This window comes from Grampus griseus (assembly GCF_964374135.1).
Source record: "Grampus griseus genome assembly, chromosome: 18".
Classification (NCBI taxonomy): Eukaryota; Metazoa; Chordata; class Mammalia; order Artiodactyla; family Delphinidae; genus Grampus; species Grampus griseus.
The window spans coordinates 46,993,288-47,007,012 of record NC_139012.1 but is presented as its reverse complement, the minus strand read 5'-3'; the positions used below and the strand labels follow the sequence as shown (position 1 = coordinate 47,007,012).

At 36.2% G+C, this 13,725-nt stretch overlaps 2 protein-coding genes across 3 annotated transcripts in view; both read left to right on the top strand.

The window, feature by feature from the left end:
- The window catches only part of TDRD3 (tudor domain containing 3), a 200,800-nt gene that overhangs the window by 176,969 nt on the left and 10,106 nt on the right, over positions 1-13,725 (top strand). The gene's annotated exons all lie outside the window — the stretch shown is intronic.
- On the top strand, positions 7,607-10,123 carry LOC309836032 (trimethylguanosine synthase-like; the record flags this gene model as incomplete). The annotated part of the gene is given in 6 exon segments (XM_082675785.1): positions 7,607-7,966; positions 7,970-8,650; positions 8,652-9,129; positions 9,132-9,934; positions 9,936-10,023; positions 10,026-10,123. Coding segments are annotated over 6 exon segments (2,484 nt in total). The 5' UTR covers positions 7,607-7,630.

Sequence of the window (13,725 nt, the reverse complement as noted above, 5' to 3'; positions counted from 1 at the left end):
AATTTCATAAAGACAATTACAGTGAGCCCTCTGTATCCACAGGTTCCACCGACCGTGTATCAAAAATATTAAAAAAAAAAATTATAAGAAGTTCCAAAATGCAAAACTTAACTTCGCTGCATGCAGGCAACAATTTACATAGCATTTACATTGTAATAGATATTATATGTTATCTAGAGATCATTTAAAGTCTACAGGAGGGTGTGTGTCAGTTATATGCAAATACTATAGTACCATTTTATATAAGCACGCACAGATTTTGATATGATGGGGTAGTCCTGGAGCCAGTCACTCATGGGTATTGACGGACAAATGTACTGTATTTGATAAGCTAGTAGGATTTGTCTCAGTAAAGAAGATTGCCTCTGGGTTCCTTTCTTCACTGGAAGAAAAATGAACATTCTGCTAATTGACCAGATTCTCAGCCTCACTTTTGTATTACATTGGTTATTGACACCAATAATTGTAAAATCACTTTGTAAATGTAGAGTGCCACATCAAGGCTCGTTTAGCCTTATGTGTTCTCAACCTCTGTAACTCTCTAGAATAATGCAAATTGCTTGACTCAAACCAATAAAAGAGAAACTGTGTTGTATGTGACATTATAAAGAATGGAACTTTACACTTGTGAAGGAGTAATGATAGCTAACTTTATTGAACACTTAATGTTGTACCCAACGTTATTCTAAGCTCTTTACTTAACACTAATTTATTTAAAGTATAGTAGCTGCTTATTGATAGTGTAGCCATTTCAGGGTAGTTCATTCTCTCATTGAGTGATTCATAGTAGGCGGTGCTCAGAGTAGATAGCATTGTGGATAATTTGTGTTTTATAGTAAGAACTATAGCACCTAAATGATATCACATCCATTTTGTTTTTAATTTCATGATGTATTTAAAATGTAAATGAGATGGAAAGCACTTGATTTTGATCTATTTATATAAGCCTTGTAAAAGTTTAACATGATAGGCAATTCTCTCCTTCAGCCTCTGTATCTACTGGGATGTGTGGAAAGAGCATGGATTTTAGAGTCCAGCATAACCTGGGCAAGATACATAATCTTTTGGTTGTCTTAAAGAACATAGTAGCTCCTCAATAAATATTTTGTTCAGTCATCAAATGATTGAAATGCCTGGCACATAGGTTCTTAATTACTTTTGTTTCCATTTCTTTAGTTTTCCTTCAAGGATTTAGAAATAGCAGCCTCCCTTATTGTTCACTTCCTCAGAGTAATATTTGTTGACCCTTGACTGCCACAGCAATTACTGATTGGAACTTCCAGATCAGGAGTTGGGAAGGAAACTGAAACTGCTTCCTTGTACCATCTTTTTCTTTGAATTAATTTTTTTTTCCTTTTATATTTCCTGTTAAAGTTTTCTTTTCTGTTTGAATGTTACTAGGATAACAGACTTTTATATTAAGAATCTTACAATATAGCCCTAATAGAAAAATTCACAAGTCTTTTAAAGTAAACTAGTTTTTCTCATAAAGTGAAAGAACTGCATTCCCATTAAGCTAATAGTATTGCCTGCAAAGTTATAAAAATTTCCATCATTTTCTTTCACACTTTTGAAATCCTATGGTTTATAACAGCCTTCATAAATTGACGACTTCCATCCCAGCTCTGACACAGAGCTTTTCAGCCTGTCCTGCTGTCTGTGTACCTGCTGCTTGACATTGACAGGATTCTTGTCAAAATGGGGCTTTTGCATAAATTAGTGTTTAACCCTGGACAGGCTTTTCCTCCTCGTTTCAATACAGCTTTTAAGAGACTGTGCTGCTCTTATCCATAGATAATGAAAGTGAAATTTGACTATTTTATCATGCATTTTACACTCTGAAGGAGTGCCATAAACTTTACTAGTCTTATTTATTTTTCTTTTTTTTTAAAAAAATGTATTTATTTATTTATTTTTGGCTGCATTGGGTCTTTGTTGCTGTGTGCGGGCTTTCTCTAGTTGCCGCAGGAGGGGGCTACTCTTTGTTGTGGTTCATGGGTTTCTCATTGCCGTGGCTTTTCTTGTTGCAGTGCATGGGCGCTAGGCACACGGGCTCAGTAGTTGTGGCTCATGGGCTCCAGAGCGCAGGCTTAGTAGTTGTGGCATATGGGCTTAGTTGCTCTGCGGCATGTAGGATCTTCCAGGACCAGGGCTCGTACCCATGTCCCCTGCATTGGCAGGCGGATTCTTAACCACTGCACCACCAGGGAAGTCCTCTTACTGATTTCTTATTAAGCCCTAATTAGTAATTCTCAGTGTTACCAATTCTTGTACAATATAGACACCATCACTGATAGCCTACTGTCCCTTCTTGTCCAGAGGACCTATTTGCCTTACTTTTTATTTTAATAAGCAGCTTACATTGTATGTGGGGGAGAAAGTGAGAGGAAGGGGAAGGAGTTTTGAGTTGCATAAAGGAGTACACTTTAAATAATCTTATGGATGAATTTAGAAGTTTTAAAAAGTTAATTGTTTTACCTTAATACTTTCCAGTAGGTACATATTAAGCATTGTGGATAATTTGTGTTATACAGTAAGAACTGTAGCACCTAAATGATATCACATCCATTTTGTTTTATTAATTTTATGATGTATTTAAAATGTAAATTTTGATCTATTTGTATAAGCACTTGATTTTGATCTATTTCTTGGGTATTTGAAGCACCCAAGAAAATCTTTTGACTCTAATGCAGAGACTTTGTACCTTCCTGATGTTTTCTTACCATCATTGTTCCAGCCATGGCTGAATGGAGAAGGAACAATAGCTTCATTCTTGAACTACAAGAATATTTACATATTCACTAGGAACAAACATTTATTTGCTTTTCCTTTGGGTATGATGATGAGCAAATTATTCTCCATAGTATATTATCAGTTCCCCCAGCCTCTATTGAACATCTCAGATGTTTCAGGTGTGGAATTACATGTGACTAAAAACATGGTTCCTGAATTTCAATAAACCTAGAAATAGTATTATTACAGCAAAATATAATATGTTTAGTAGCCTTAATTAAATCAGGTGATATATACTGTCTAATTTTTCTTTACCTAAGTTGATGGAAATGAGTTTATCTCCCTTATTATTCTTGGAGAAAAGCTTTGTGATACCTTTTCTTTCTTCAACAGTCTAACCATCAAAAATGATTGAGAAGAGAAGCTAAGCTTGGAAAGAAAATGATTTCTTTTAAAAAAAGCTAACTCTTCATATACCGAACATTTTGAAATCTCAACATGAGGGAAAAAACCTCATAAATTTAAGCATACTAAGAGTAATTTATACTTAGTTAACAGCAAGACGATATGTTATATCTTTACCAACATATTGAAATAATTAGAATAAATGATCGAGAATGTGAAGATTGGAGTTCCTTCTATACAATGCCTGCTTATAACTGGAACGTATACGCCAGGCACCATATATGTCTGTGTTAGCTGATTTAATAACTACAGGAACCCTGTGAAATAATTATTAGTATTCCCACTTAATACACATGAAAAAGTACAAATCCAAGTTCAGAGCCATTAAGAAGCTTGCCTAAAATCATAGAGCTAATAAGTTGTAGAGCTGATGTTCAGTTTGCAGACTTGCTGACATCATAGCACATGATTTTACACTTTACCTGTAAATGGAGATAAATGATACCAACCTACTTTTTGTATAATGTATATAAAAATTTCATCATAGCAGTAAGTTTGTACTCAATATGTGATACACAGTTTTGGTAAAGTAACTATCAACTATTTAGTTCATTCAGTCTTAATTCTCTCTTTAAAATTTAGAGAATTTTAAATTGAGAAGCAAAGATGTATATGCAAGAGGTATTTCTCAAGGGGCTAGAAAATATTTTACAAAGAGTAGAAAAAGAATCAACCTATTCCTTTAACCTACAGTTCTATTCCTAAGAGCTTAATCTTATACTGTGAATCTCCTTTTATCTTCTAAATTTCACTGGAATCTAGTTTCAGGGTTAAACTACATTTTAGCCACCCATGTATGTTTTAGGTGGTAATCCTCCAATTTCCACTAGGCAAAAAAAAAACTAACAAATTACCAAGATAATTTTATTTTAGAAAAACTGACTTAATATTATATAGTTATTCAGAACACACAAATGATAAAACTATGCCAAAGTAGTTAGTATCTTTCAATAGTGCATATATTCAATTACAGTTAAATTTAAAACTTTAGGTTGGGAAAATAATTCTCTTCAAATATACAATGAAATAGACCTGGGAATAGGTTATAGACATTTCGTTTGTTGACAAGTACAGTATGAGCAAGGAATGATCAAGCAGCTGCTAAAAACATTAAAGCAAGGTCAGATTGCACTAATGATTATATAGAGTTTGCTCATCATGGGAAATAGTAGTATTATGTTGCAAGCAGACCATACATGCAATATTATTCTGAATACTAGGTTACATAGAATAGTAAATATTAAAATGTATAAAGGAAAATACGATCAAGATGATGGGAGATAGTGGAAATAATGGTATTTGACAAATGATTCCAGGAACTGAGTCTTTTGATTTTAGAAAATAGAAGACTAAGAGAAAGGCATAATACTTGTTTTAAAATAATTTAAAATCTTCCATATGGCAAAGGACATAGGCTTAATTAGAAAGCCCGGGTAGTTTGCACTTTCTAGAGGAGGATACAAAGGAGTGGGGTTGGCTGCCTGAGAAAGCCTTAGCATCCTTCACCACTTATTTGAAGGAGACAGAACCATCACACCACCTGTGTGTGATGTGTGGGGATGAATTTTGTACCTTGTAGATCAGATCATTGACTCCTGGGGCACCTCACAATTCTTAAACTACAGCTTTTATTAACTAGCCTGATAATTGATAAGGACTTTTAAACATATTTTCTTTATGTTTCACTATAGAGAAATCATTTTACTTAATTATGCAGACATTGTTAATATGGGTTGCTGGATATGTATGGGATTTAAATGTGAAAATGATTATTACATCATAATCTTATAGATAACTATAAATAATCTTATAGATAGCTGCTATAAGATTCAAAATTTTAATTATTTTCCTGTCAATCTTATGTTCCTTAGGGGTGAAAACATTAGCAAATGATTTTATTTTCAGTACTGTTAGATATTGCAAACCTTTTCTTAAAGTTATATAAAGCATGTCAAGTCGTCTCCTTTCCCTACTCCAACACTCAGTACTTTTTAATGGCAAAGATCTGGCCTGTATTTTATCAATTTGACGTGGAGTTTTCTTTTCTAATTCTGTTTCTTTAGTCTGTATTACAGGTCACTGAAGCACACCATAAGTACTTGTCTCAGGTGGTCAGTTACATAAAATGTACTGGGCTGACTGTTTTAGAATAAAAAGCAGTCTGGCATTATGATGTGGTAATTATTACTTTCAGAGAAAGAATTAGTTAATTCATTCTTAAAGTATATTGTATTAGTTACAAATTTAAGATGTAAAAATGGTATAACTTATGAGGGAGTGAAATGATTAACCACTTGTGATTAGTGCTCATAAGTTTTAACCGTAAAATATTCTAAAACATATTTGCTCAATTAGCATATTTGGGAAAGCAGTTGCTTTTGCAAGAGTAATTTATAGGCAATCACCTGAAAACATATCAACAGGCATAGATAAGCATTTTTCATTATTAATCATCATTGCTATACCTCTGCTGTTTAAATAGTGTCTCTGTTTTTTATGGCATTTGATAAAATTTTAAGGTTATGGTCTTGTTATTAAGGCAAGATGTTCAAAGAGGTTAATCACGTTTATTTTTAGCTTTTTCTTAAAATGTTCATATTTTAGGCAAATAATATCTTTAACTTTTGATTAATCATTTTCAGTAATGTGTCTTTGCTAATTTTCTCCTTTTCTTTGTTTTATTTGCCCTTTTTCTCTATAATTAAAAAAGAAGACCTCTTCCTAAAAGAAACAAAAACAGTGGTAACAATGGAATGAGTTTTAATGTGAAATTATTAGTTTTTATGTATAGATGTTTTTCAAATTTCTGAAGAAATAAAAGGCAAGCAGGTGACAAGAGTCTTTCTCCTTGCATTGGCTCTTTCATTTTCTTCAGTGGCTTTTCCACTTTCCTTATCTGACAAAAGCAATTTGAGGAATATTCTTAACAGCAAACCTGATTTTTAGCAAAATCTGTGAGTCTTGATAGTTCAATTGAAGTGAGCATGTATATATTACTGTCAAAGAATTACTTAATTCAGAATAATAGACAACGTATATGGCTTATTTGCTAAACTCTTTTTGGGTATTATCTCATGTAATGCTCCTTGTAAACCTATGAGTTGATTAGTGCTGTCTATGTGAGAAAACTGAGATGTAGAGAAGTTGAGTAACACATCTAGGAAGTGGTGGAGTCTAAACTCAGACTCAGATCTGACCTAACAGACTGAGGTCTTAAATACCAATGCCATGATAAGGTATCTCTCAAGGGAATCTGAGTAGATTGGCATCTTTTGGAGCAGAAATATGCTTCCTACCCTGACTTCTGGACAAGCTTTGGAATCTATTTAACCTTTAGCTTTAAAAGAGGAAATGAGTTGGAGAGAGGTACACATTTTTACAAATCATATATTCATTCTTTGGACTTCACTATGGCATTTCAACAAAGATGCTGACCATTAAATGTTTATACTAGCCTCAGGGCAGAAGCCATCTACTTATTTAAAATTAATCTTTAGCCAGCTATTAGAAAAAAATAAGCAAAACTGTCTGAAGCAAGAAATGTAAAATATACACTATGTGATGCCATGAAAAGAACTTTGGAGTGGACAGCCCAGGGGTCTTATTGAAGCATGGCCACTTACATAACTTTGGGTAAGTTACTCTGAGCCTTAGCTTGTTCATCTGTAGAAGGATGAGATTAAGTAATTCAAAGCATTGTTGCAAGGATTAAATGAGATAAAATGCCAGGCACATAGTAGAATAATCATTCCCCTTTTTTCTATTCCAAGTTTTAAAGAAAGTTGGGTGTGTTTTTGATGGAAGAGTATCAGTACTTTTATTATTTGAAGTTTGAAAAGGGTGACATTTTCTAGTCTCTTTTTTGTATTATATTCTCCTAGTTGAAATATGGATGCAGCCTTTTGATGTTGAGTTGCATTTTCTTGAGTGTCTAAGCTGCCAAAAATAGCTTGTTTACTTTGTATTAAATAGTAGAAGATCTTAACGATGTTAGAGGAAAGACAATGGTGGATAGTACTGTATTTGCTTTAACTGTCATTGAAACATCCAGTTTTCTTCCATGTTAAAGTTTAGTTGTCTTATTTAGGTAGTGCTTTAGTTGGCAGAGTACAGAATAAAACCCTTGAGGTAGGGATTCAGATGATTTCCTAATATCTGATAGAATCATCAATAATCCTTACCTAATTCTTATGTAACTTTAGAGAATATCCTCTTTTCTAAAAAGAGAATATCAGAACACAGTGAAATGTCTCAGAGTTCTCCTGAAACATTGTATTGCCGTTCCTCCCTGGCAGCCAGGCACGCCTCCAGTCCTCCCCTCGGTCCCCAGCAGCGGAACAGCGGCTGGGAGGCCTTCCGGCGCTGTTTGCGGCGTGGCCGCCTCCTCTGCGGCGCTACGACGTACTGCGAGAAGTGGAGCTCCGGGGTGGAGATGTGTCTCTTCCTTGAAGACCTGCGGGAGGGCTCCTGCATCCTCTGCCTCTGCTCCAGGGCGTTTGTGGAAGATCGGAAATTGTGCAGTTTGGGATTAAAAGGCTACTACGTTAAAGACGATGGCAACAGTGCAGGAGAGCAAGCTACAGAAGAGGAAGAAGGTGGTCGTCCCCAGGGCACTGCAGAGTCACGTGACAGCAAAGACGTAGGCCCAGATGAAAGTGAACTTGATTCTGAGGCTGAACTCATGAGAAGTATGGGACTGCCACTTCAGTGTGGTAGGGTGTCTGCACATAAGAATTTTGAGGTATCTATGAATACTAGAAACAAAGTTTAAAAAGAGAAAAAACATCAAAAGAAGTACTTAGATGAAATTAAGAGAGAATCTTGGAGACAAGAATGTGCGGAAGATGACATTTTGGCTTCAGATTCAGATGATCCATCTTCATCTGAGAATGAGAACACCAGAAGGTATAAACTTCGAACCAAAAAAGACATTGAAGGTGAGAATCTTCCTGCTGAAAATACATTATCTCCAAAGCTGGAAATTACGGAGCTCTGGGAGAAGTACTGGAAGGAATACCAGGGGGAACTGCTGTGGCAAAGCTGGCAAGAAAAGCATGCAGGTCAGACGCCGTCCTCAGAACCCTGGAACATCCCTAATACAGAGGTGGAATGGGAGCAGCATTATAGCCAGCTGTATTGGTATTATTTGGAACAGTTTCAGTATTGGGAAGCTCAGGGTTGGACTTTTCATGCTTCACAAAGCTGTGATACAGATACTTGTGTGTCTAAAACAGTAGTTGACAACAAGAAAGACGAAAATCGCACGAAAGCAGATGAACTTTCTTCTCCATCTTCATCAATGGATAGCGAAAGCTCTAGTTCAAGTGATAAAGATCATAATGAAATTCTTGATGGACTTAGTAATATAAGTCTGAATTCAGAGGATGTAGAACAGAGCCGATTAGATCCCTCTGTGAGTTGTGATGGACAGCAGAAGAGAATGCCTTGCTTAGGGCCAAAGTGAACCATGTAATGGAGGAAGCAAGGAAAGCAGCTTGTCTGGGAACAGAAGCACAAGCCAACCAGCTCAGGATTCACAAGAGTCATCAGAAGCAAACACAATCACAGACAGACCACACCTCATCGGCACTGATGGAGATGAGAGTGGCAAAGATCCACCTGAACAGAAGCCAAGCAAATTCAAGAGGAGCCACGAACTGGACATTGATGAAAACCCGAATTCAGACTTTGATGTCGACGGTTCCCTTCTAGGATTCAAGCATGGCTCAGGACAAAAATATGGTGGAATTTCAAATTTCAGTCACTGGCGGGTCAAGTATCCACACAAGAATGTGAAGTACAAGTCAAAGTACTTGGACATGAGAAGACAAATCAATATGAAAAACAAACACATCTTCTTCACTGAAGAGCCAGGAAAAACTCTTTTCAAGAAAAGCAAAACTTTGAATAAGGTAGAAAAATTCCTAAAATGGGTAATGAACCAATGCATGAGGAAGCATCGCAGGAGTCAGTTTCTCATAACAACATTCAAGATACTTGCACAAGCAGTGGTTCAGAGGAACAAGAAGTGTCTGTTGAAAAAGGAGATGACCCACCGGAGACGAGTGAGCCAGAACCTGGAAAGCGTCGTGCCATGTCTTCAGCTGGGGAAGTGGGAACAGAGAAAACTGACAGGGACAGCACAGAAGCAGCAGTGACAGATGAGGGTGACTGCCCCACCAAGGCTGCACCAGACCGTCTTCAGGTAGAAGCCGAAGCTGAAAATAAAAAGAAGAAGAAGAAGAGCAAGAACAGAAAGGGAATTGGTCTGCCTCCTGAGATCACCGCTGTGCCCGAGCTGGCAAAGTACTGGGCCCAGAGATACAGGCTCTTCTCCCGCTTTGACGATGGGATTAAATTAGACAGAGAGGGCTGGTTTTCAGTTACACCTGAGATCGCTGAGCACATTGCTGGCAGGGTCAGCCCGTCCTTCCACTGTGACACCGTAGTCAACGCATTTTGTGGAGTTGGAGGAAATACCATTCAGTTTGCCTTAACAGGAAAGAGAGTGATCACCATTGATATTGATCCTGTTAAGATCGATCTTGCTCACAGTAATGCAGAAATTTATGGGGTAGCAGACAAGATTGAGTTCATCTGTGGAGATTTCCTGCAACTGGCTTCTCGTTTAAAGGCTGATGTCGTGTTTCTCAGCCCTCCTTGGGGAGGACCACACTACACCACCGCCGAGATCTTCGACATCAGCACCATGATGTCTCCTGATGGCTTAGAAATTTTTCAGACTTTCCCAGAAGATCACTAATAATATCATTTATTTTCTTCCAAGAAGTGCTAATATCAACCAGGTGGCGTCCTTGGCTGGGCCTGAGGGCAAGTGGAAATAGAACAAAACTTTAATAATAGATTGAAGGCAATCACTGCTTATTTGGGGGAACTGATCCGCAGATCAGCCTCTGAATCATAAGTGAGGTGGTATAGAGATCAAAAGATCATAGCGGTCAGAACACTATTCACTTGGAATTTCTTCTCTGTATTCACTGACACTTTGTACCCATAGTAAAATGGGTATTTGTACCCTAATACACTTTTTGCCCACATTGTTGCAGTACCATCCAGAATTTGCTTTTAAACATCCATTTATTTTATAAAGTTAGTGTTTTTTAAGTTTCTATTGAAAAAAATATGAAATATATTTTGTAATATAGAAGTTTATATTCTTTTTCTATTAAAATGGCAGTGAAAGGAAGAAAAAAAAAACATTATATTCTCAGCCATGCATTTTGGACCAGTTGCTTAGTAGTTAGATTTTGAATCCGATTTTGTTTCTTGTCTTGAATCAGTGTGGTTTTTTTTAATTAAATTTTATTTTTTTATACAGCAGGTTCTTATTAGTTATCCATTTTATACATATTACTGTATATATGTCAATTCCACTCTCCTAATTCATCACACCAACACCACTACCCCCGCCACTGCCCCCCTTGGTGTCCATACGTTTGTTCTCTACATCTGTGTCTCTGTTTCTGCCCTGCAAACCGGTTGATCTGTACCATTTTTCTAGGTTCCACATATATGCGTTAATGTACAATATTTGTTTTTTTCTTTGTGACTTACTTCACTCTATATGACAGTCACTAGATCCATCCACGTCTCTACAAATGACCCAATTTCATTCCTTTTTATGGCTGAGTAATATTCCATTGTGTATATGTACCACATCTTCTTTATCCGTTCGTCTGTCGATGGGCATTTAGGTTGCTTCCATGACCTGGCTATTGTAAATAGCGCTGCAATGAACATTGGGGTGCATGTGTCTTTTTGAATTATGGTTTTCTCTGGGTATATATGCCCAGTAGTGGGGTTGCTGGGTCATATGGTAATTCTATTTTTAGTTTTTTAAGGAACCTCCATACTGTTCTCCATAGTGGCTGTATCAATTTACATTCCCACCAACAGTGCAAGAGGGTTCCCTTTTCTCCACACCCTCTCCAGCGTTTGTTGTTTGTAGATTTTCTGATGACGCCCATTCTAACTGGTGTGAGGTGATAGCTCATTGTAGTTTTGATTTGCATTTCTCTAGTAACTAGTGATGTTGAGCAGCTTTTCATGTGTCTCTTGGCCATCTGTATGTCTTCTTTGGAGAAATGTCTATTTAGGTCTTCTGCTGATTTTTTGATTGGGTTGTTTGTTTTTTTAATATTGAGCTGCATGAGCTGTTTATATATTTTAGAGATTAATCCTTTGCCCATTGATTCATTTGCAAATATTTTCTCCCATTCTGAGGGTTGTCTTTTCGTCTTGTTTGTAGTTTCCTTTGCTTTGCAAAAGTGTTTAAGTGTCATTAGGTCCCATTTGTTTATTTTTGTTTTTATTTCCATTACTCTAGGAGGTGGATCAAAAAGATCTTGCTGTGATTTATGTCAAAGAATGTTCTTCCAAAGTTTTCCTCTAAGAGTTTTATAGTGTCTGGTCTTACATTTAGGTCTCTAATCCATTTTGAGTTTATTTTTGTGTATGGTGTTAGGGAGTGTTCTAATTTCATTCTTTTACTTGTAGCAGTGTGGGGTTTTTTTCTGCCACAAAATATTTGGTTAAAATAAATTATTACCGGACCTGGTATATTAAACAGATTATCTTAGAGCTGCTCTGAGGGAAAGAGGGATTATAATTCTGCATTACACTTTATTCTAAAATGGTATCTTATTTCACTCAAAGTTTCAAAAACAGATAAATTAGTTTATTAGCATAAAATTTGCTTATTTTGCTTATGTTTAATGAAGGCTGAGATTTTTATTTTTCCCCATTTAGGTATAGAAGGTGAGTTTGTATTGTCAAATGAGAAATTTAATTCATAGAAGTCAAAAGCAGGGTTTAGATTTTCCCTGTGATAAAACGCAAAGACAACGGTCTCTGAACTGAGTCAGGGGCCTGTGTTCCCGTTCCTGTTCTTTCAGCAGTTCATTTTCTTATATTAATCAAGCCACTCAACCTAGCTGGTTCCTAGTGTACAGCAGAGGTTGAACCAGGTTGGGTTTTAGTTTTTGTGCTTTAGGGATTACAGAACTTGGAAGAACTAAAGAAGAGAAAGCCAAGGGGATACTGTATGTAAAAACACCCACTGTAACCTGAGCCCATCTATTTTATATTGGAATTCTGTATAAAATTTCATTTGAAAGAAGAGTGTCACATTTACCCCAAAAATAGATGATGATTTTTAAAATTTAAATTTGCTCAATTAGATTATCCCCAAATCCTCTTCCAATTCTGGCATTCACTGTGTCTGTATTTCTTGTCCTCATTGCTTGGAAGCATAGTGTGAAGGGCAGACAGGACTATGAATCAGAAGACCTACTAACTCAGGTTATGGTACTAATTACCTGAGCAAATTATAGCTTCTTAGTTTTTTGGACTAACTGTTCTTTACAGAAACTATCTGTTTTGTAGTCTGTGGTTCCAGGCTACCACAGACAGACCCAGTTTATTTTGTGGTGGAGTTGTAAATATGGAATTGGAATATATTTTTAAACAAGAATAATTGGTAAACTAAGGTCAGTGTTAATCATAATACTTGACTCCTGTAGGCACAGCTGTTATCCATAATCATCAATTACTTTATTACTATCCAATTTTCAGTTGCTCTAATATAATAGAATATTAGTATAATTGATCTAAAATAGATTACTTAAAATATTTTAAGTTCTACTATTGGAATCCATTACATGAATTTTTGTTTTTGTTTTTGAATGGGGCAGAGGTACTTTATTTCATTACTTGGACTAAAAAGTAAAATCAAAGGTCAGAGTTTTCCAGTGGAAACCAAGAGGAAATGTTATGAATATCCAAGGTATAATCAAAATTATATATACAACCTAGAGCCAATTCAGAGAGCTCAATAATCTTCAAAGTGGTTTTCATACATTAATTAATGCTGATGGCATCCCAAGGGTGAAAGAAATTTAATTCTCATATTTTAGTTATGGATAACCACAGGAAGACTCTGAATGGATCAAGATGTGCCATTTTAATAAGGCAGGTCAACAAATATTTCATCAAATATCTACCACATAAGCAATATATGAGGCGCAAAGTATCCCACTGATGTGGCCTACTTTACAGCCTGTTTTTTTGTTTGTTTGTTTTAGACTTTATTTTATAGAGGAGTTTTAGATTCACAGCAAAACTGAGAGGGGTATGGGATTTCCCACATACTCTTCGCCCCCACACATGCATAGCTTCTCCCGTTTATCAACATCCCCCACCATCTATCCGTTGTACATATGTTACAACTGATAGACCTACATTAACTCATCATTATTTTCCAGAGCCCATAGTTTACATTAGGGTTCACTCATGGTGTGCATTGGATTTGGACAAATGTATTGGGACATGTATCTACCATAATAGTATCATACAGGATAGTTTCACAGCCCTAAAAATCTTCCTGTGTTTTGCGTATTCATCCCTCCATCCCCCCTAACCCTTGGCAACCAATGATCTTTTTACTGTCCCTATTTTGCCTTTATTACATGATATTTTGGGAAAGCAGGTTTGTCTTTAAAATTATTG